Consider the following 20,003-nt stretch of genomic DNA (forward strand, 5'->3'; position numbering starts at 1 on the left):
AAGAGTTTTTTAAGGGAAAGAAGTGGAATGTTCTGCAATGGCCAAGTCCATCACCTGACCTGAATCCGATTGAGCATTTCACTTGCTGAAGACAAAACTGAAGGGAAAATGCCCCAAGAACAAGCAGGAACTGAAGACAGTGGCAGTAGAGGCCTGGCAGAGCATCACCAGGGATGAGACCCAGCGTCTGGTGATGTCTATGCGTTCCAGACTTCAGGCTGTAATTGACTGCAAAGGATTTGCAACCAAGTATTAAAAAGTGAAAGTTTGATTTATGATTATTATTCTGTCCCATTACTTTTGGTCCCTTAACAAGTGGGAGGCACATATGCAAACTGTTGCAATTCCTACACCGTTCACCTGATTTGGATGTAAATACCCTCAAATTAAAGCTGACAGTCTGCAGTTAAAGCGCATCTTGTTAGTTTCATATCAAATCTATTGTGGTGGTGTATAGAGCCAAAAATGTTAGAATTTTGTCCATGTCCCAATATTTATGGACCTGACTGTATATATTGTACATTCACATCAGTCCCTAACCCTCAAGGGGCGTACAATCTAAGGTCCCTAACTCACATTCATACATACACATACTAGGGACAATTTAAACAGGAGCCAATTAACCTACCAGCATGTCTTTTGGAGTGTGGGAGGAAACCCATGCAGGCACAGGGAGAACATGAAAACTCCAGACAGGTGGCGCCGTGGTTGGGATTCGAACCGACAACACTAGTATTGCCAGGCGGAAGTGCTAACCACTTAGCCACTGTGCTTCCCGTATTATATATTATTCATAGACAGGGCTGTGGATACCAACAGTCTTCCTGTACAGGGCCCAGGCCAGCAAGGGGGCCCAGGCAGCTGGGTGCATCGGACGTGGGCAGGAGGATGATTGGCATGGTAGGAGAGGCAATTACTGGAACCGATCCCCCTCTATGTCTCTCTCTGCAGCAGCTGAAAGCTCCTGCTGGCTTTCTGCTGCTGCAGTTAGAGCCATACAGGGGATGGGTTCCAGTAATAACCTCCCCACCGCACCCATCACCTTCCCTGTGCACCATAAATTTCCCCCTGCTGCCCAGGCCTCCCTGTGTGCCCCCACCCCCGCAGTGCTTCCAGCTTCCATCTTCTCCTTCCCACTGGCAGCTGCAAGCACACAATAGGATCCTTCAGGATGGAGCGTGGGTGATGGGTCCGATAAATGTCACATTTACCAGCCTCTTGCTTTCCTGAATGAACACAATGAGTGATCAGTACCAATCACTCACTGTGTTTTTAACTGAAGTATAGTAGGCTATGTTTTTTTTTGGGGGGGGGGGCTGTCAGGTTGGCTGTATATGGCCCCGTGCTTTCTATCAGCAGCCCTGTTCATAGGATATACCTCACCCTGATACGCTTGGCTACATTTTGCCCGTCTTGTAGTAGACGGTGCTCTTGAATGCCTTATTGCTCCAGGCACATGTAGTCACTTCATCTGGCAATGTCCTCGGATTCAGGGCTTTTGCAAACAGATTGTATCATTTCTTCACGGCCACATGGGTTCTCCACTGCAACTAGACCCCAAGCAATGCCTTTTGGGCTTTTTTTCCAGGAATCTGATCTGGGCAAACCTCCTATAACATTTTTACATGAAACGGTTTTCAGCCAGGAAGTCGATAGCTAGAGGTTGGTTGAAGCTGTACCTCCCACTATACAGCTTCCATGTCTGATATTAATACTCTGCCCTGTAAGAAAATGATCTATATTAACAGAATCTGCCCAAACAATTACTTCTAAGATTTGGGATCGGTGGTTACCGGCTGATACCACATTTACCTCTTGAAGAGTATGTGTTACTCTGCTACTTTTCAATGTGTTGTACAATTTCCTGTAAGCCCGGGTTCACATATATGTGCGGTATATCTGAATAAATGTATACCCTCCTCCTTTACACCCCTCAAAAAGTCATACTTCCTCCCTATAGTGCAATACTATATATAACCTTTTTGTGAGATATTACAATTAAATAAAATAAACTAAATTAAAACATAAAGTGTTCAATAAAGATCACAAAAGTCCAAAAAACCAAAAGTGTCCAAAAAAAATTACAATGTCCAAAAAAATCCAAACAATGTCCAAAAAAGTCCCAAATTTTCAAACTTTTTCATCAAATAAAAGGATTGACTCCTATTCCATCCAGTAAGCACCTCAAAAAATAAAAAGATACTAAATCTAGTACATTACCATAATAAACTAAAGTAATCACCCAGTGCAACTCTCAATTTAGTGCAAAAAATATATATTTATATAATAAATGAATAAATTATTCAAATCAAAAATGCTTTCTTATAGTGCGCATAATCACACAAATCTTTTTATTTTTTGAGGTTCTTACTGGATGGAATAGGAGTCAATCCTTTTATTTGATGAAAAAGTTTGAAAATTTGGGACTTTTTTGGACATTGTTTGGATTTTTTTTTGGACATTTTAATTTTTTTTTGGACACTTTTGGTTTTTTGGACTTTTGTGATCTTTATTGAACACTTTGTTTTAATTTAGTTTATTTTATTTATTGTAATATATCACAAAAAGGTTATGTATAGTATGTGCGGTATATCGCATGTGATTCGTACAGGAACTGCACCGCATTCCTCTGCGAATCACATGTGATTTGTGTGCGGTGCGATCGGAGACGTACATGTTGTATGGCTCTAACCCACACCAAAAAGGTGCAGGACTCCTTTTTTTTTTTTTTTTTTTGGGTCCGCACTAGAATTGGATGGCACAGGTGTTCACACCTATGTGATCCGATTCTGCACATCGCACCGCGTTTTGCGGACCGCATTCGGGGTGTTAACTTAACATGCACACCCGCAGCAGTTCGCACGAACAGGGTGCGATTCTGATGCGGTGCGGAATTCGCGCAGAAAACACTGCGAATTCCGCACCGCATCAGTGTGAACCTGGGCATAAAGATTTTTTTTTTTGTGTTAAATAAACCATTGCACAGAGTGGCCCCAATCATCCTCTTCATGGGCCCCTGACAGCGCTCTCAGCTACTCTTCTTCTCCATGTGCCAGCATAGGAAGCTGCTTCCTATGGTGGAACACGTGTGGGCTTGATCCCAAGCCGGGCTGTGTGCATCTATTGACACACACACAGCACGGCTCGGCACCTGGCCCCCCAGACCTTCCTCACAGCCAGTTCTGGGAAAAGGTTATCTAGCGCCCAGGGCAAAGATGCCAAACAGCTTCCCCTGCAAAATGTATGAGCATTATATGTCGGCAAAAATCCCCTCCCCCCCCAAATGAATTCAAACACTGTAGGGGGGGTTCTTTTTTTGGGTCCGCACTAGAATCAGATCACACAGGTATTCACACCTATGCGATCCGTTTCTGCACATCGCACTCCATTTTTCGGACCGCTTTCGGGGTGTTGTTAACTTACACACCCACAGTAGTTTGCATGAACGGGGTACGACTCTGATGCAGTGCGGAATTTGCACAGAAAACACTGCAAATTCCGCACCGTATCAGTGTGAACCAGGACTAAAGGTATCTACTATGACCCCATTATTGCCTTTTCCTCACACGTGAGGTTTCAGGGATTTGTGCATCATACACATTGTATTGCTGTGTATTGTGTATCTTAGTTATTGATATCTGTCTACTCTATTTTATGTACTTAATGTTACTGCGACAGAAGCTACCATGTCTTGTTTGAGCCTTTCCCCCTCACTGTTTTTTTGTACTCGTCTATATCAATAAACCTGGATTATTTGATTAAAATAAAGTGATATTGAATTTTACTTTTATTGCGGTCTATTGCAAATCAGTGTTATGGCTGAATGGCATTTGCTAGCCCTCCTTTCACTTCTTTCATTTTTGTTGCAGGCCCACAGCAATGAGACGGTGGGGAGCATCCGCTGGAAGATCTCCAGACATCTCAACTGTCCTGTCGAAAACTTGCAGATCTTTGCCAATGAGAGCTTGGTGAGAAAATTTATACTACTAATGGTGGTGATCAGTGACTTATAATGGGACTTCGATAGTGCGGAGGACAATCTGACGCTGGGGGGAACTGACTAACTGCCACTGACATCACCAGTGGCACTAATACAGTGAAAAGACCATACACTGTCACTGTACTAATGACACTGGCTGAGAAGGGGTTAACCTCTGGCGATCAAGGGGTTCAATGTGTGTATTAAGTGCTGCTCAGGGGCGGACTGACCATTTGGAAACTTGGACACTGCCCGAGGGCCCCAGGTCAGTAGGGGTCCCCATGAGATGCCCCTGGTACCTTTCATAGGCTTTTTTGAGTTTGGGCAAGGACACAGGGGCCCCATGATCCTCTATTGCCCGGGGGCCCCATGAGTTGTCAGTCCACCCCTGGTGCTGCTTTTACTAATACTGTAGATTTTTTGGTTTCTCATCCCTGCAGGGATGAAAAACAGGGAGATTGTTCCCTTTGTACAGAGTACTGTGTTGATTGTCAACACAGGGCTCTGGGCTGTGATTGGATACAGCCGATAAGCAGGTCCCTCAATCACAGAGGTTGTCAGTGGGGAAGGGGGGGTGTGCTTGGGCACGCCCCAAACCAGAAAGCAGGTAGCAACGTACATTGCTTTGCCTATCCACAGTACATTGCAGGCGGTCCAGAAGTGGTTAAAGCAGAACTACAGTCCCGTTCTGTAACGGCTCAAAACCCCCTGCGCCACCCTTGAGCATCTTTGGTGCCTCTGCACGCTTTGGCAATTTTCTACGCATGTGCAAAGACCGGAAAGGTTTGGGAATTCACTGATAGCAGCCAGAAACTCCATGCATAGTTATCTAGAGAAGTCAGCACATGTGGAGCTGTGCTGCATGGCTCACTCGGGCTTGAAGCTCTGTGGCACATCTGCACGCATTGGGGGGGAAATATAATTCTCGTCTAGGCAAGTAAGCACAAATTGACATTTTGTTTAACGAAAACAAAAAAAAATATATATATATATATATATATATATATATATATATATATAGGCCAAATCTAAGGTCCCATTTACACGGGACACTTCTGAATGATGGAAACTGACTGCTGAAAAAATGTCTGTTTAGTCGTGTTTGCATACTGCGTTTATGTGCGTTTGCATTTAGAAGCGTTTTTTAAAGATAAGCACAGGAGAACCTCTCAAATACCCAGAATGCACTGAAAAGTGGTAAATTAACTATTTCAGACTGTTTCAGAGAAATACAGAGAGTAGAAGCAGAGACAGCAGTATGTGTTGAGATTAGCTTAGGTGTGAGTTGCTCATTAACATTTCTTTTGCTTCCAAGGGTGGGAAAGGTGTCTGGATGGAGTCATTAGGGTCACCTGGCAGGGGTTCTTCATGAGGGATTTGAGGTGTGAATGTTCATTAACATATCTTTTGTTTCCAAGGGTGGGAGAGGTCTGAGGTGTGAATGGTCATTAATATATCTTTTGTTTCCAAGGGAGGGAGAGGTCTGAGGTGTGAATAGTCATTAACATATCTTTTGTTTCCAAGGGTGGGAGAGGTCTGAGATGTGAATGGTCATTAACATATCTTTTGTTTCCAAGGGTGGGAGAGGTCTGAGGTGTAAATGGTCATTAATATATCTTTTGTTTCCAAGGGTGAGAGAGGTCTGAGGTGTGAATGGTCATTAACATATTTTTTGTTTTCCAAGGGTGAGAGAGGTCTGAGGTGTGAATGGTCATTAACATATCTTTTGTTTCCAAGGGTGGGAGAGGTCTGAAGTGTAAATGGTCATTAATATATCTTTTGTTTCCAAGGGTGAGAGAGGTCTGAGGTGTGAATGGTCAGTAACATATCTTTTGTTTCCAAGGGGGGAGAGGTCTGAGGTGTGAATTGGTCATTACAATGTGTGACAAGCTTGGCAGGAACATCCTGTGTTCAGTGTTTTGTCCATCTGAGTACCTTGAAAACGCTTTGTAGGCATTTTTCGTGATGAAAAAAGGCTCTGGACAGCATCGGGAACTGGAAGAGTTAGAAAAAAATTTTTGAGATGCAAACGCTTATAAACACGATTTGCCGTGTTTAGAAGAGTTTGAAACGCTGATAAAATCGACTGCTGAACACAAGTTTTCTGCATTCAAAAAAACCGACTGTAAACTCAAATGCCTATAAACGACTGTAAACGAAGATGTGTACACGGACACATAGGAAAATATTAGGGAGAGTTCAAGGGCTGCTGGAAAAAACGCTGAACAGCTCCTGAGCATCAGTTTATCAGCTGCAGTGTACATGGACCCTAAGAGAGGGTGGGGGGAGGAAGCAGGGCAACATGACATGACCTGCAGGGTGAAGGCTCTCTTTAACCACAGAGCTTGTTTTCAGCTGACCGTCAATAAGGACCAGAAGCTGCTCCATCAGTTGGGATTTTCCGATGACCAGGCCCTCACTGTAAAGACTCTGGGCAGTGGAACGCCATCGGGTAGCTCCGCAGAGACATCAGCCAGCTCCAGTAACAGCGGTGCAAGCTTCAGTTCCTCCTACGCCATGGACCAGGTGAGGAGAACACGGCCCCGAGTACCCCAGAGTTTCTTGTTGTAAAAGTGAACGTTTCCATCTTATTGGCCTCTGCTTCCATCTGCAGGAAAAGTCTCTGCCAGGAGTGGTGATGGCATTAGTATGTAACGTGTTTGATATGCTGTATCAGCTGGCCAACTTGGAGGAGCCCAGGTACTTGGACCTAGTCATAGACATAATTCTTGTAGCCATGAACTGGCATTTCTCAGTGACCTGTATTATATGTAATAATATGTACAGCTTGGTTTTGCCCCGTAGAATTACAGTGAGGGTTCGGAAACTTCTGCTCTTGGTCCCAACAGATCCTGCTGTGCAGGAAGCGCTCGATCAGCTGGACTCCCTGGGAAGGAAGGTAAGCGAGCTTTTTCCTCTGCTGATGGCGTACATTCCCCCGGCTTTCTATTCTTTTCAGTGAAAAATGTGTTTATTCCACCCAGAAGACGCTGCTTTCCGACTCGCAATCTTCAAAGTCCCCCTCCCTGTCCTCCAAGCAGCACCACCAGCAGCAGCTCAGTGCCAGTTCCATCCTCGAGAGCCTCTTCCGATCGTCCGCCCCCGGCATGTCTACCTTCCGTGTGCTCTACAACCTGGAGGTAATCCCGTGACCAAGTGACCCCGGGCTGCCCAAACATGGCCCTTCTGAGCGCCTGCCGATAAAGTCAGTTGCACCTCCTACATTGTAGAAGAGTCTTTATTACCACACACTCGCACTTTTTGCCAAAATGTCTGGAAAAAATTGTCTGCTGAAGGTTCTTCTGTTACACGTTTTCAAGATTATTATGAATAATGGGTGTCTGCTTCCCATACAGGTTCTGAGCTCCAAACTGATGCCAACTGCAGATGATGAGATGGCCAGAAACTGTGCCAAGTCTTTCTGTGAAAACTTCTTGAAAGCTGGAGGATTGAGGTCAGCGGTTGTTGTTTTTTTCCCACATGTGCCAATGCCTTTTACCCTTTTTTTTCCCCATTAAAGCCCAACTCCGGGCAAATGAAAAGTTATCCCTAGCAGCTCAGTTAGTCCAGAGCAGTGGTCTCCAGACTGTGGCCCTCTGCTTGCCTTTATCCAGTCCTTTAGGCACTAGTTCTCCCATTGATAAAAGTCACTATTCCTCCTACCGACATCAACGATGAGGTGCCATTTCTTTGCATTGACACCAACAGTGGAGTATAATTCCATCCATTGACATCTACAATGGGGTATTGTTCCTCTTAATGACACCATTGTTGGGGCACTATTACTTTTTTTTTTTTTACACCAATGTTGGGGCACCATTTTTGGCACTGACACCAATGATGGGTCATTATTCATCCTACTGACACCAATGATTGGGCATCATTTATTCCACTGATACCCAGGATGGGGCACTATTCCTTCCACTAAAACTAATGATGGGGCACTAATCCTCCCACTGATACCAATGATGAGGCACTATTCCTCCCACTGATACCAATGATGGGGCACTATTCCTCCCACTGATACCAATGATGGGGCACTATTCCTCCCACTGACACCAATGATGGGGCACTATTCCTTCCACGGACACCAATGATGGGGCACTATTCCTTCCACGGACACCAATGATGGGGCACTATTCCTTCCACGGACACCAATGATGGGGCACTATTCCAACCACTGACACCAATGATGGGACACTATTCCTCCCACTGACACCAATGATGGGGAACTATTCCTCCCACTGACACCAATGATGGGGCACTATTCCTTTCACTGATACCAATGATGGGACACTATTCCTCCCTCTAACGCCAATGATGGGGCACTATTCCTCCCACTGACACCAATGATGGGGCACTATTCCTCCCACTGACACCAATGATGGGGCACTATTCCTTCCACGGACACCAATGATGGGGCACTATTCCTTCCACGGACACCAATGATGGGACACTATTCCTCCCACTGACACCAATGATGGGGCACTATTCCTTTCACTGATACCAATGATGGGACACTATTCCTCCCTCTAACGCCAATGATGGGGCATGACCGTCGACCATTCAGCAACGTGCATGATCGTCGGAGAACAATCCACACCATTGTCGGGAAGTCATACGGAACAGTCCAGGCAATTCTCACCTGTGATTTGAGCGTGCACCATGTTCCTGCCAAGTATGTCTCCAGGCTGCAATGATCTCACTCCCACACCCATCCTACTCACCAGATTTGGCTCCTGCAAAGTTCATCTCCAGGCTGCAATGATCTCACTTCCACACTCACCCTACTCGCCAGATTTGGCTCCTGCAAACTCCGCCCTTTTCCCAAAGATGAAGATCCAGCTCAAAGGTTGCCGTTTTGACAACCTTGCAGAGATCCAGCGTAAATCTCAGAAGGTGCTTGACACGCTTTGAAAAAAAGACTTCTAGGACACATTCCAGAAGTGGCGGGAACGCTGGGAGCGCTGTATTGCTGCGCAGGGGGATTATTTTGAAGGTGACAAACATAAAGTACTTTCTTGCAAACAGAGCTAGTCTCAAAATTTTTTTATACCATCTCGTAAATGCATCCTCCTGCCTGTCAGCCATCATGAACACTGAGCCGCGTGCGCGAAGCTCAGCGAACATTTATGGCACTAAAAAGTATTTTAAGGTATAAAGCCCTCAAAAACAAACTGCGTTGTGAATGTATAAGTGTAAATCATAAAATCTATAAAGTGTACACGTATCTCATAACATGCTGCCACATTGAACTAATAAAGAAGATAACATCATAATAATATATAAAAAAATAAAATATTAATGCGGCGCTTATACTCAAATGGTTTTCAAAATATATAAACACATAATAAGTCCAACTGATTGAGTCCATTTTTGCGATCACCACGTGAAATTAATTCATAATCGTATTCATATTCAATTTTCCAATAATCACCGCGTGAATAATAGTGAAGCAATATGAAGTTGTGCCGTGCTCCCCTCTCAGGTATGCACTCACCAAACATGTTTGCCTTCCATTCTCATGGTCGGCATACTGAGCTTTTGGATATATAAAATTCTCCAAGGAATAGACCCCTTTCAAGACCAAGTGGATTCCTCCAATGATGAATCAGAGAGGAAAGACCGCACAATGCTCTCACCACTGCCGGTGCTCGCTCTGACAATCCTGCGTCACTTTCGGTTCCGATAATCGTCACTTCCAGTCGCTGCTTAACCAAGTGACGCGTTTCGTCACTTCCTGACTTAATCATAGGAAGTCAGGAGGTGACGAAACGCGCCAGTTGGTTGAGCGGCGACCGGAAGTGAAACGGGATTGTCTGAGAACGAGGACCGGCAGTGGTGAGAGCATTGTGTGGTCTTTCCTCTCTGATTAACCGAAACACATCTTTTGGCTTTAATTTGTCATACTTCTTGTAAGTAGCATTCTCAGGTAGAGAATAAAAGTTTTTTAAGTAGTACTTCACCATGTCTGGTCTCTATTTTTTATCTTCTATTTGATGTTTGTTGGGCGCATTGGAAAGAGCTATTATTATATACCTTAGAGATTCTAGGTCCTCATTGGAGGAATCCAGTCTGTCTTGAAAGGGGTCTATTCCTTGGAGAATTTTATATCCAAAAAGCTCAGTATGCCAACCATGAGAACGGAAGGCAAACAATTATGGCACCAATCTGCCGCAGCAATGCGACTTCCCTGCGCATGTGTGGGAGTGACATCATCGCGGCGCGGCCTGTCAAACAGGCAAAGGCACGGAATCCAGAAGGAAGACGGGGCGAAGATGGAAGGTCCCGCCGGATCGATCGCAGCGCTGGAGGGCACTGTTCAGCAGGTAAGTCAGAGACTCCGCTCTCTCCTGGCTCTCTTCCTATCTATCACAACGTTCCTTCAGTGTTACCTATAACGCTACCACCTCCCCCTCACTCCCCCTCTCTGTTGGGGTCCCTCAAGGTTCTGTCCTCGGGCCCCTTCTCTTCTCCATCTACACCTCCTTCCTTGGTCAACTGATACACTCCCACGGCTTCAACTACCACCTCTATGCCGATGACACTCAAATCTATCTCTCCACCCCTCACCTCACCCCTTCAGTCTCTGCCCAAATCACCCACCTACTGAGCGACATATCAGACTGGATGTCACTCCACTTCCTCAAATTAAACCGTGCTAAAACCGAGCTCCTAGTATTACCCCCAGCCCGTGCCCCCCCCCCCCCACCTTCCTGACCTCTCCATCACGACCAACAACGCTACCATCAGCCCCACCCTGCAAGCCAAAGTACTAGGTGTCATTCTAGACTCCAATCTGTCTTTCCAGCCCCAGATACAATCGCTGATAAATTCATGCAGACTCCACCTCCGCAACATCTTCAAAACACGTCCGTTCCTAACTCCTGAAACCACAAAGCAACTCATCCACTCCCTCATCATATCACGACTTGACTACTGCAACTGCCTCCTCGCCGGCCTACCCCAACACAGGCTATCCCCGCTCCAGTCTATCCCCGCTCCAGTCTATCCTGAATTCTGCGGCCAGACTCATCCACCTTACCAACCGCTCCGTATCTGCCTCCCCCCTCTGCCAATCCCTCCACTGGCTTCCGATTGCCCAATGCATAAAATTCAAAATACCACTTTATAGCAGAACCCACCTGGGGGCCCCTAAAAAGACATTTACGTAACGTAGTCACCTACCGCTTTAACGTGCTATATAACCCGAGATGCTTTGATTCCTCCATTTTCAAGAGTAACTTGATTTTTTTCTTTCTTTTTCTTTGACAGTTTGGTGGTTAATGTCATGCAGAGGGACTCCATTCCATCAGAGGTGGATTATGAGACAAGACAAGGTGTCTATTCTATTTGTCTGCAGCTGGCCAGGTGTGTATTCTTTAAAGTGACCCTGTCACTGAAAAAAAAAATGCCAGACAGGCCAAACGCCTCTTTGTTGAGTAGAAATAATTCTCCGACGTCTGCAGGGAAACAAACATGTCCAGCAGTGATGATCAGCTCGGTGTCACCCAGCTTCCATCCCATGTGTGTCCTGTAATAATAGAGGAGGTTCAGGGGAATCAACAGTCCTAGAAATGTCTGTTTCCTTGCAGACATCAGAGGAGGATTTTTTTCTTACTGAACAGAATGATGTTTGTTTGGCGACATGCTAAGCAGAAAAAGTCACTATTTCCAAACTTCTTTTTTCAGAGACAGTGTTGTGAAAAAGTATTTGCCCCCTATTTGTGGATAACCGCTTTCACTGTGGGTCGCTGGAGTCCCAAAGTCTTAGAAATGACTTTGTAACCCTTTTCACGCTGATAAATGTCAATTACTTTTTCTCTTCCGTACTTAGAATTAGATCGCGGCATGATGTGTTGCATTTTTGAGATCTTTTAGTGTGCTTCACTTTGTCAGACAGTAATTTCTTGATTCAACAGGTCTGGCAGTAATCAGAACTGGGTGTGGAAAGTGAAATTTAACTCGGCTTTCCCTAAAGTATGGTTAATCACAATTCGTTCATGATTTAGCAAGGTAGGGGGCACAATTACTTTTTCACATAGGACCAGGCAGGTTTGGACAGATTTTTTTCCCTTAATTAAATCATTTAAAAACTGCATTTTGTATTTACTCAGGTTTTCTTTGTACAATATTAAAATGAATTTGATCTGAATCATTTAAGTGTGACAAATATGCTAAAAAAAAAAAAAAAAAAAAGCAGGAAGGGGGCAAATACTTTTTCACAGCACTGTATGTCTTTCCGGTGTGTTTTAGTTTAATGACAAGCCCTCTTAAGAATTGATAATGGTTCAGTTGTTTTTGCCGTACCGTATTCTGATGGGAGTCTCCATTTTCTACAGATTTTTACTGGTTGGGCAGACGATGCCAGCTACTTTAGATGAAGATTTAGCCAAAGACGGCATTGAGGGGTTGTCATCGAGACCTTTCAGGAACGCAAGCCGCCAGTCTGGCCGTCAGATGTCTCTCTGCGGCACTCCAGAAAAGTCATCCTACCGGCAGCTGTCTGTGTCTGACCGGTCGTCTATCAGGGTGGAGGAGATCATACCTGCTGCTCGGGTTGCCATTCAGGTGATGCCCAATATCATGGGGTAATTTTATGGTCTAGTTCGGGGTCTTGAATTAAAATTTATGGAGGTCCAGTTGGTAAAGATTTTCTTCTGGCAGAGGTTTAAATCTCATTCATTGCTCTATAACACATCACTGCCTCCCTTTACATTAGTGTCTTCAGCCTCCCTTTACATTAGTGTCTTCAGCCTCCCTTTACATTAGTGTCTTCAGCCTCCCTTTACATTAGTGTCTTCAGCCTCCCTTTTACAGCATGGCCACCTTCATATCCTAGTGCCCTCTTTACATCACTGTTCTCGGCCCCCCTTCAAATCAAAGCTCCCTCCTGTACATCACTGTCCTCAGCCCTCCTTCAAATCACAGCTCCCTCCTGTACATCACTGCCCTCAGCCCTCCTTCAAATCACAGCTCCCTCCTGTACATCACTGTCCTCAACCCCCACTTCAAATCACAGCTCCCTCTTGTACATAAGTGTCCACAGTTCCCCTGTACATTTTGTGTCCACAGTACCCCTGTACATCATTGTCCACAGTACCCCTGTACATCAGTGTCCACAGTTCCCCTGTACATCAGTGTCCACAGTTCCCCTGTACATCAGTGTCCACAGTTCCCCCTGTACATCAGTGTCCACAGTTCCCCCTGTACATCAGTGTCCACAGTTCCCCCTGTACATCAGTGTCCACAGTTCCCCCTGTACATCAGTGTCCACAGTTCCCCCTGTACATCAGTGTCCACAGTTCCCCCTGTACATCAGTGTCCACAGTTCCCCCTGTACATCAGTGTCCACAGTTCCCCCTGTACATCAGTGTCCACAGTTCCCCCTGTACATCAGTGTCCACAGTTCCCCCTGTACATCAGTGTCCACAGTTCCCCCTGTACATCAGTGTCCACAGTTCCCCCTGTACATCAACGTCCACAGTTCCCCCTGTACATCAGCGTCCACAGTTCCCCCTGTACATCAGCGTCCACAGTTCCCCCTGTACATCAGCGTCCACAGTTCCCCCTGTACATCAGCGTCCACAGTTCCCCCTGTACATCAGCGTCCACAGTTCCCCCTGTACATCAGCGTCCACAGTTCCCCCTGTACATCAGCATCCACAGTTCCCCCTGTACATCAGCGTCCACAGTTCCCCCTGTACATCAGCGTCCACAGTACCCCCTGTACATCACAGTCCTTCCTTTAAAGCAGTCCCGTAGTGTCCTCAGTTCCCCTTCAAATCACAGCACCCTCCTGTACATCAGTGTCCGCAGTTCCCCCTGTACATCAGCGTCCACAGTACCCCCTGTACATCAGCGTCCGCAGTTCCCCCTGTACATCAGCGTCCACAGTTCCCCCTGTACATCAGCGTCCACAGTTCCCCCTGTACATCAGCGTCCACAGTTCCCCCTGTACATCAGCGTCCACAGTTCCCCCTGTACATCAGCGTCCACAGTTCCCCCTGTACATCAGCGTCCACAGTTCCCCCTGTACATCAGCGTCCAAAGTACCCCCTGTACATCAGCGTCCACAGTTCCCCCTGTACATCACAGTCCTTCCTTTAAAGCAGTCCCGTAGTGTCCTCAGTTCCCCTTCAAATCACAGCTCCCTCCTGTACATCAGTGTCCACAGTTCCCCTTTACGTCGCAGTGCCCTTTAGACATCACAGTGCCACGTGCAGTCATAGCCCCTCTTTCCTCCCTTACATCCACTGTCCCCCTTTCAGTTGCAGCCTCCCCTGCACAATCCTACCAGGGGCAGATGCACTTATTGGCTGGGTGTTCTCTCCCGGGTCTGCTGCCCATCTACCGCTATCATCCCCGCAGGAGCTGCCCAAATTTTGCTAAGCAGTTGATTACCCTCTCTGTGCAGATCTACCGTACCTCCTGCCCGCTGTAAGGATGATGATGGCAGCCCCTGGAGAGAACACCTAGCTAATAATTGGCTTGGCTGCAGTCCGGACCAGATTGTCACTCGGTCCAGGTGCAGACCGTGGTCCACCATTTAGTGATCCGTGGTCTAGGTCCTTGTTCTCTCCTGGTGGTACTTTACTATATTGTAGATGGTACCCTTTTTGTATTATCTGGTAATCAATTGCACACTCCTTTACATGGCAGAATTTAAATGAGAACTATGGCCTCCCATTAAAAATATGCGATGCAACACTTGATTGTTAGTACATTTGCCCTTACAGTTTTCTCCTATTCCCCCTACAAAGGCTCACAAATACCTGTTGATCCTGCCAGTGAAATCATCTCTTGCAGGAGCAGCCTTTCTCAACTATTTTACCCCTGAGGAACCCTTGAGATCAGGGAACTCCTGCTAAGATTGGTTTAATGGAGTTCATTGGGAAAGTGTCCCTTACATTAGTGGTAGGGAACAGGGGCGGACTGACAACTCATTGGGCCCCCGGGCAATAGGGGATCATGGGGCCCCTGTATCCTTGTCCAGCTCAAAAAAGCCTATGAAAAAGGTACCAGGGGCATCTCATGGGGCCCCCTACTGACCCCGGGCCCTTGGGCAGTGCCCGAGTTTCCAAATGGTCAGTCCGCCCCTGGTAGGGAACAGTGCTCACCTACAGTGGTGGTCAGAATACCACCCTTACATTCCTGTATCAAACCATTTCACATACATTTTGTCCCGAGTGCTTTGTCCGGCGCCCTGCCTGCATCTTTACTGTTCTTTCTGCCTGGAAACTGAAAAATGTCCATGGCGTCCAAAAAGCCTCGCTTTAGGGCAAAAGCGGTTTTAGACCGGCTAGAGAACAGCGATAGTAAATCAGAACCACTTGCAGAATTGAGTGATAATGATTCGTGGGGGAAATTCGTCATCAGACACTGAAAACGATTCTGCGACTTTGCTCAGCGATGTGCTAACTTGGCGCTCTATTTCACATTTCAGTGTTTTTGGTTTGATTACGTTATTGAATTACAATTATTATTTTATTATTATTTTTGATTATTATATTATTTATGATTTTGTGTTTCAAATTTTATTATACATGGGATCAGGACCGGACTGACAACTCATGGGCCCCCAGGCAATAGGGGATCATGGGTCCCCTGTGTCCTTGCCCAAACTCAAAAAAAGCCTATGAAAAAGGTACCAAGGGTATCTCTTGGGGCCCCTTACTGACCCCGGGCCCTCGGGCAGTGCCCGAGTTTCCAAATGGTCAGTCCGCCCCTGCTTGGGATGTTTACTAGACTCTTGTTCGGACAGATTTCAGTGAGTTATTCCTGAAAATTACAGCCTACAATAAAAAAAACAACATATTTCCATGCAAAAAAATGTGCCGCTTTGAGCACAGAAATACTGACATAATCAGACCGCTAGGGAGGTTAAAGAATCCTCTGTTTCATGAAGTGGTCACCTAATAGTTCAGGAAATAGTCTGATACTGCATGGTCATGATGGGGAGAGAACATTGACCAACGTTTGGGAAATGCTGATCTAGCTGTTTTATCGCATCCTCCTCTAATATAATAACGCGCCCGCTGTTGTCTTTCCCTCTCTGTCTTTCCAGACAATGGAAGTCAATGATTTCACCTGCACTGTGGCTTGTTTCATGAGGCTGTCATGGGCAGCGGCAGCTGGCCGCCTGGATCTCGTCGGCAGCAACCAACCCATTAAAGAAAGCAACAATAGCTTGTTCCCTGCTGGACTCCGGGGCAGACTGAGCAGCTCAGGTGTGAGACCACTGTTTCTGGATCAGAAAGATTTCCATGTTATAACATAATGACGTACATGTGCTGACTGTTGCTGATATGTGAGCGACCTTTACAAGTATCGGTGGTTACTATGCTTCAAGTATCGGTGGTTACTATGCTTCATTTTTATTGCCCTCCTGTTCAGCTTGGTTCTCTGTAGCTGTATAATGATGATCGAAGTCAGCAACGACTTGTTCTCTTTGCAGGAAGTAATTGCAGTTCTGGAAGTGAAGGTGAGGCCACGTCATTACACGCATGGATCTGTGTCCGGCAGCAGTCAGTGTCCACCAAAGATGCCATTATTGCTGGAGAAGCCTTGTCCCTCCTGGTGACCTGTCTGCAGCTGCGCAGCCAGCAGCTAGGTATGTGTTGGCATTTCCCGTACAGATTGTCAGATAACACCTTCGCCTGTTTTATGTTTTTACTCAGTATTGGGGCTGAGCACTCTGGGCTTTCGGCATGGGGGGCTCTTTGGATTGATTCCCAGCTACACTCTGCTTAAAAGCTTAAAGTGATACTAAAGTCTCGTGTTTACACACGTTAACAAGCGTTTGAAACGCTGATAAAATCTACTCCTGAACGCAAGTTTGGTGCGTTCAAAAAACGACTGTAAACTCAACGTGCCCCCCCCCCCCCACCCTCTCCATCACGACCAACAACGCCACCATCAGTCCCACCCCACAAGCCAAAGTCCTAGGTGTCACTCTAGACTCAAACCTGTCCTTCCAACCCCATTTCCAATCGTTAGCAAACTCATGCAGGCTCCACCTCTGCAACATCTCCAAAATACGTTCGTTCCTCACCCCAGACACTACTAAACTACTCGTTCACTCCCTTATTATCTCACGTCTGGACTACTGCAACTCCCTCCTCACCGGCCTACCTCATCGCAGACTATCCCCGCTTCAGTCTATCCAGAACTCAGCGGCCAGACTCATCCACCTTACCAACCGCTCCGCATCTGCCACCCCCCTCTGTCATTCCCTCCACTGGCTCCACCCCCCTCTGTCATTCCCTCCACTGGCTCCCGATTGCCCAACCCATTAAATTCAAACTACTAACACAGACATACAAAGCCATTCACAACGCTGCCCCAAACTACCTCACCGACCTGATACCCAAATACCACCCAACCCGTACTCTTCGCTCCTCACAGGACCTCCTACTTTCTAGCTCCCTGGTCTCCACCTCCCACGCCCGACTGCAGGACTTCCCCCATCCTCTGGAACTCACTATCCGTCACCCCCCTCTGCCAATCCCTCCACTGGCTTCCGATTGCCCAACCGATCAAATTCAAAATCCTAACACTGACGTACAAAGCCGTCCATCATACTGCCCGAAACTACATCACCGACTTAATATCCAAATAACACCCGCTCCTCACAAGACCTCCTTCTCTCTAGTTCCCTGGTCTCCTCCTCCCACGCCCGACTCCAGGACTTCTCCAGGACTTCCCCCATCCTCTGGAACTCCCTACCCCAATCCATCAGACTGTCACCTACCCTCCTCACCTTGAGGCGCACCCTAAAAACCAATCTCTTCAGGGAAGCCTACCCCACCCTCACCTAACTGCCGATCTCCTCCACTCCTCCCACCACTCCATCCCCCACAGCCACTTCCTCCTGTACCACTATCCCCTCCCTCCTAGATTGTAAGCTCGAAAGAGCAGGGCCCCCGAACCCCTCGTGTATTGTATTGTTACTGTATTGTCTCATGTTCTGTCCCCCACTATAATGTACAGCGCTGAGCAACCCTTTTAGCACTATATAAATACTGTATAATAATAATAATAACTGCCTGTAAAGGACGATGTGTACACGGACACATAGGAAAACATTAGGGAGAGTTCAGGGACTGCTGAAAAAAACGCAGAAAACCTGAACGTCAGTTTAGCAGCTGCAGTGTACATGAGCCCTTACAGGAGCCTGCCAGTCCCTTCCACCAACCTCTGTGCACACAGACCCCAGTAATGACATCACTGGGTCTCAAGAGGATGAAATTAATTTCAGTGAAAATTTTTAATTGCATGTTGATCAGAAGGTGGGGAGATAGGAAGAAGGTATCATAAGTGCACATTACTTCTCAGCTTTGTTGGGAATATGAAAGTATTTAAAGGAATTTAAAAAAGGTTTCTTGTGTTTAATTGGATTGTTTATTTGCAGGATCTTTCTACAATTTGCCTTCTGTTGCCGATTTCATAATCGATATTCTCCTGGGCTCCCCAAGTGCAGAGGTGAGCTGCGATGAGCGTGAGGAGTTTTTTAGTTCCGCGGTTCTCTGTGCAGGCAGCATTCAGTACACCCGTGTCTCTGTTTCTGCAGATCCGCCGTGTTGCCTGCGACCAACTGTACACACTGAGTCAGACAGACACATCCGCCTACCCCGACGTGCAAAAGCCCAACCTCTTCCTGCTGGGGGTCGTCTTGTCTGCACAACTGCCATTGTGGTCACCGACCAGCATTATGAGAGGCATCAACCAGAGGTAAGACTTGTTGTGGTGTCTGCAACGTTCAATAGACGTTCTTTTCAGTATTCACACGATATTGATTTTATGAAGGGTTTTAGATTTACTCTGAGCAACCGCAAAATTTTGTGATGTAGCAGCAGCTCCCCAACTACATTTCCCCCCATGATCCAGGTTTTTGTGCATGGGCAAGGGACACGGACAGTCAATGAGTTTCTCTTTCCCCACCCTTGTATGCTTACCCCCGGTTCACATATATGCGGCCGCGTTTTGCACGGGCATGAAAGCCCATTCATTTGAATGGACTCCCGTGACAAGCAGGGAAAGAAGTCCCTGCACTACTTTGGAAAACACAGCCGAGGTTCCCAGTTGCATTTCCCAGTGTGGGCGGCGTGCCACTAGAACAAATGGCACCCGCCCGCGAGTTCGCAATTCTCTGTGTGGGTGGTGTGGCTGCACGGATTTTCGTGCAGATCCAAAGACATGCTGGGAGGTTAATTGGCTCCTGTCTAAATTGTCCCTAGTATGTGTATGTATGAATGTGAGTTAGGGACCTTAGATTGTACGCTCCTTGAGGGTTAGGGACTGATGTGAATGTACAATATATATGGAAAAAGCACTGTATAAATTGATGGCGCTATATAAGTACCCGAAATAAATAGATCCGCAGTGGCACCACCCGCACAGATGTGATCCTAGCCTAAGCCGGCGCACAAATATGCGGCCGTGCGGGCCGCGTTTTACATGGGCACACGAGCCCATTCATTTGAACGGACTCCGTGCCCCGTGACATGCAGAGAAGAAGTCCCTGCACTTCTTCTGAAAACGCAGCCCGCACTGGAACCTCGGTTCCCAGTACGGTTGCGGTTCCCAGTGTGGGCAGCGTGCCATTAGAATTAATGGCACCCACCCGCGGGTTCCCAATTCTCTGTGCGGGTGGTGCGGCTGCACGGATTTTCGTGCGGATCCACAGCGGCACCACCCGCACAGATGTGAACGGGGGGGTCAGTGAGATTTTAGAGCTGAAAAGTAGAGCCAGGGATCAGAAATAAAAAACGGTAATAAAGTCATATCAGAAGACCCATAATGATCCCTGTATCTCCCAACCCCTGGATCAGGACCATTGTTCGGGAGCTCATGCCTATCCTTCAGGCTTGCACAGCTGTACAGCCTACTCTTCTGTACTGAAGTTTTGTTCAACAGATTCCTCCATTCATAGAAAAGATGGATGGCCGATTTCTACAACCCCCACCCCCAAGACATTGTATTCTGACAGCGGACCTCTCTGCTGCCCAAATACACTGATCAG

The 20,003-nt window shown here is 46.7% G+C and overlaps 1 protein-coding gene across 4 annotated transcripts in view; it reads left to right on the forward strand.

The window, feature by feature from the left end:
• Window positions 1-20,003, forward strand: part of USP24 (ubiquitin specific peptidase 24) — a 167,293-nt gene that overhangs the window by 70,131 nt on the left and 77,159 nt on the right. Inside the window, exons 24-35 of one of the 4 annotated variants that reach the window (XM_089660267.1) lie at window positions 3,870-3,968; window positions 6,335-6,505; window positions 6,594-6,679; window positions 6,767-6,878; window positions 6,964-7,119; window positions 7,336-7,433; window positions 11,255-11,350; window positions 12,322-12,550; window positions 16,047-16,209; window positions 16,437-16,592; window positions 18,393-18,463; window positions 18,552-18,712. In XM_089660267.1, the coding sequence (XP_089516393.1) occupies window positions 3,870-3,968; window positions 6,335-6,505; window positions 6,594-6,679; window positions 6,767-6,878; window positions 6,964-7,119; window positions 7,336-7,433; window positions 11,255-11,350; window positions 12,322-12,550; window positions 16,047-16,209; window positions 16,437-16,592; window positions 18,393-18,463; window positions 18,552-18,712 (1,598 nt within the window). The remainder of the gene's footprint in view (window positions 1-3,869; window positions 3,969-6,334; window positions 6,506-6,593; window positions 6,680-6,766; window positions 6,879-6,963; window positions 7,120-7,335; window positions 7,434-11,254; window positions 11,351-12,321; window positions 12,551-16,046; window positions 16,210-16,436; window positions 16,593-18,392; window positions 18,464-18,551; window positions 18,713-20,003) is intronic. The other 3 variants (XM_089660268.1, XM_089660269.1, XM_089660270.1) reach the window with 3 other exon arrangements.

The sequence above is a fragment of the Staurois parvus genome, unplaced genomic scaffold (assembly GCF_062004578.1).
Source record: "Staurois parvus isolate SC_StPar_1 unplaced genomic scaffold, SC_StPar_1.0 ptg001221l, whole genome shotgun sequence".
NCBI classification, from domain to species: domain Eukaryota; kingdom Metazoa; phylum Chordata; class Amphibia; order Anura; family Ranidae; genus Staurois; species Staurois parvus.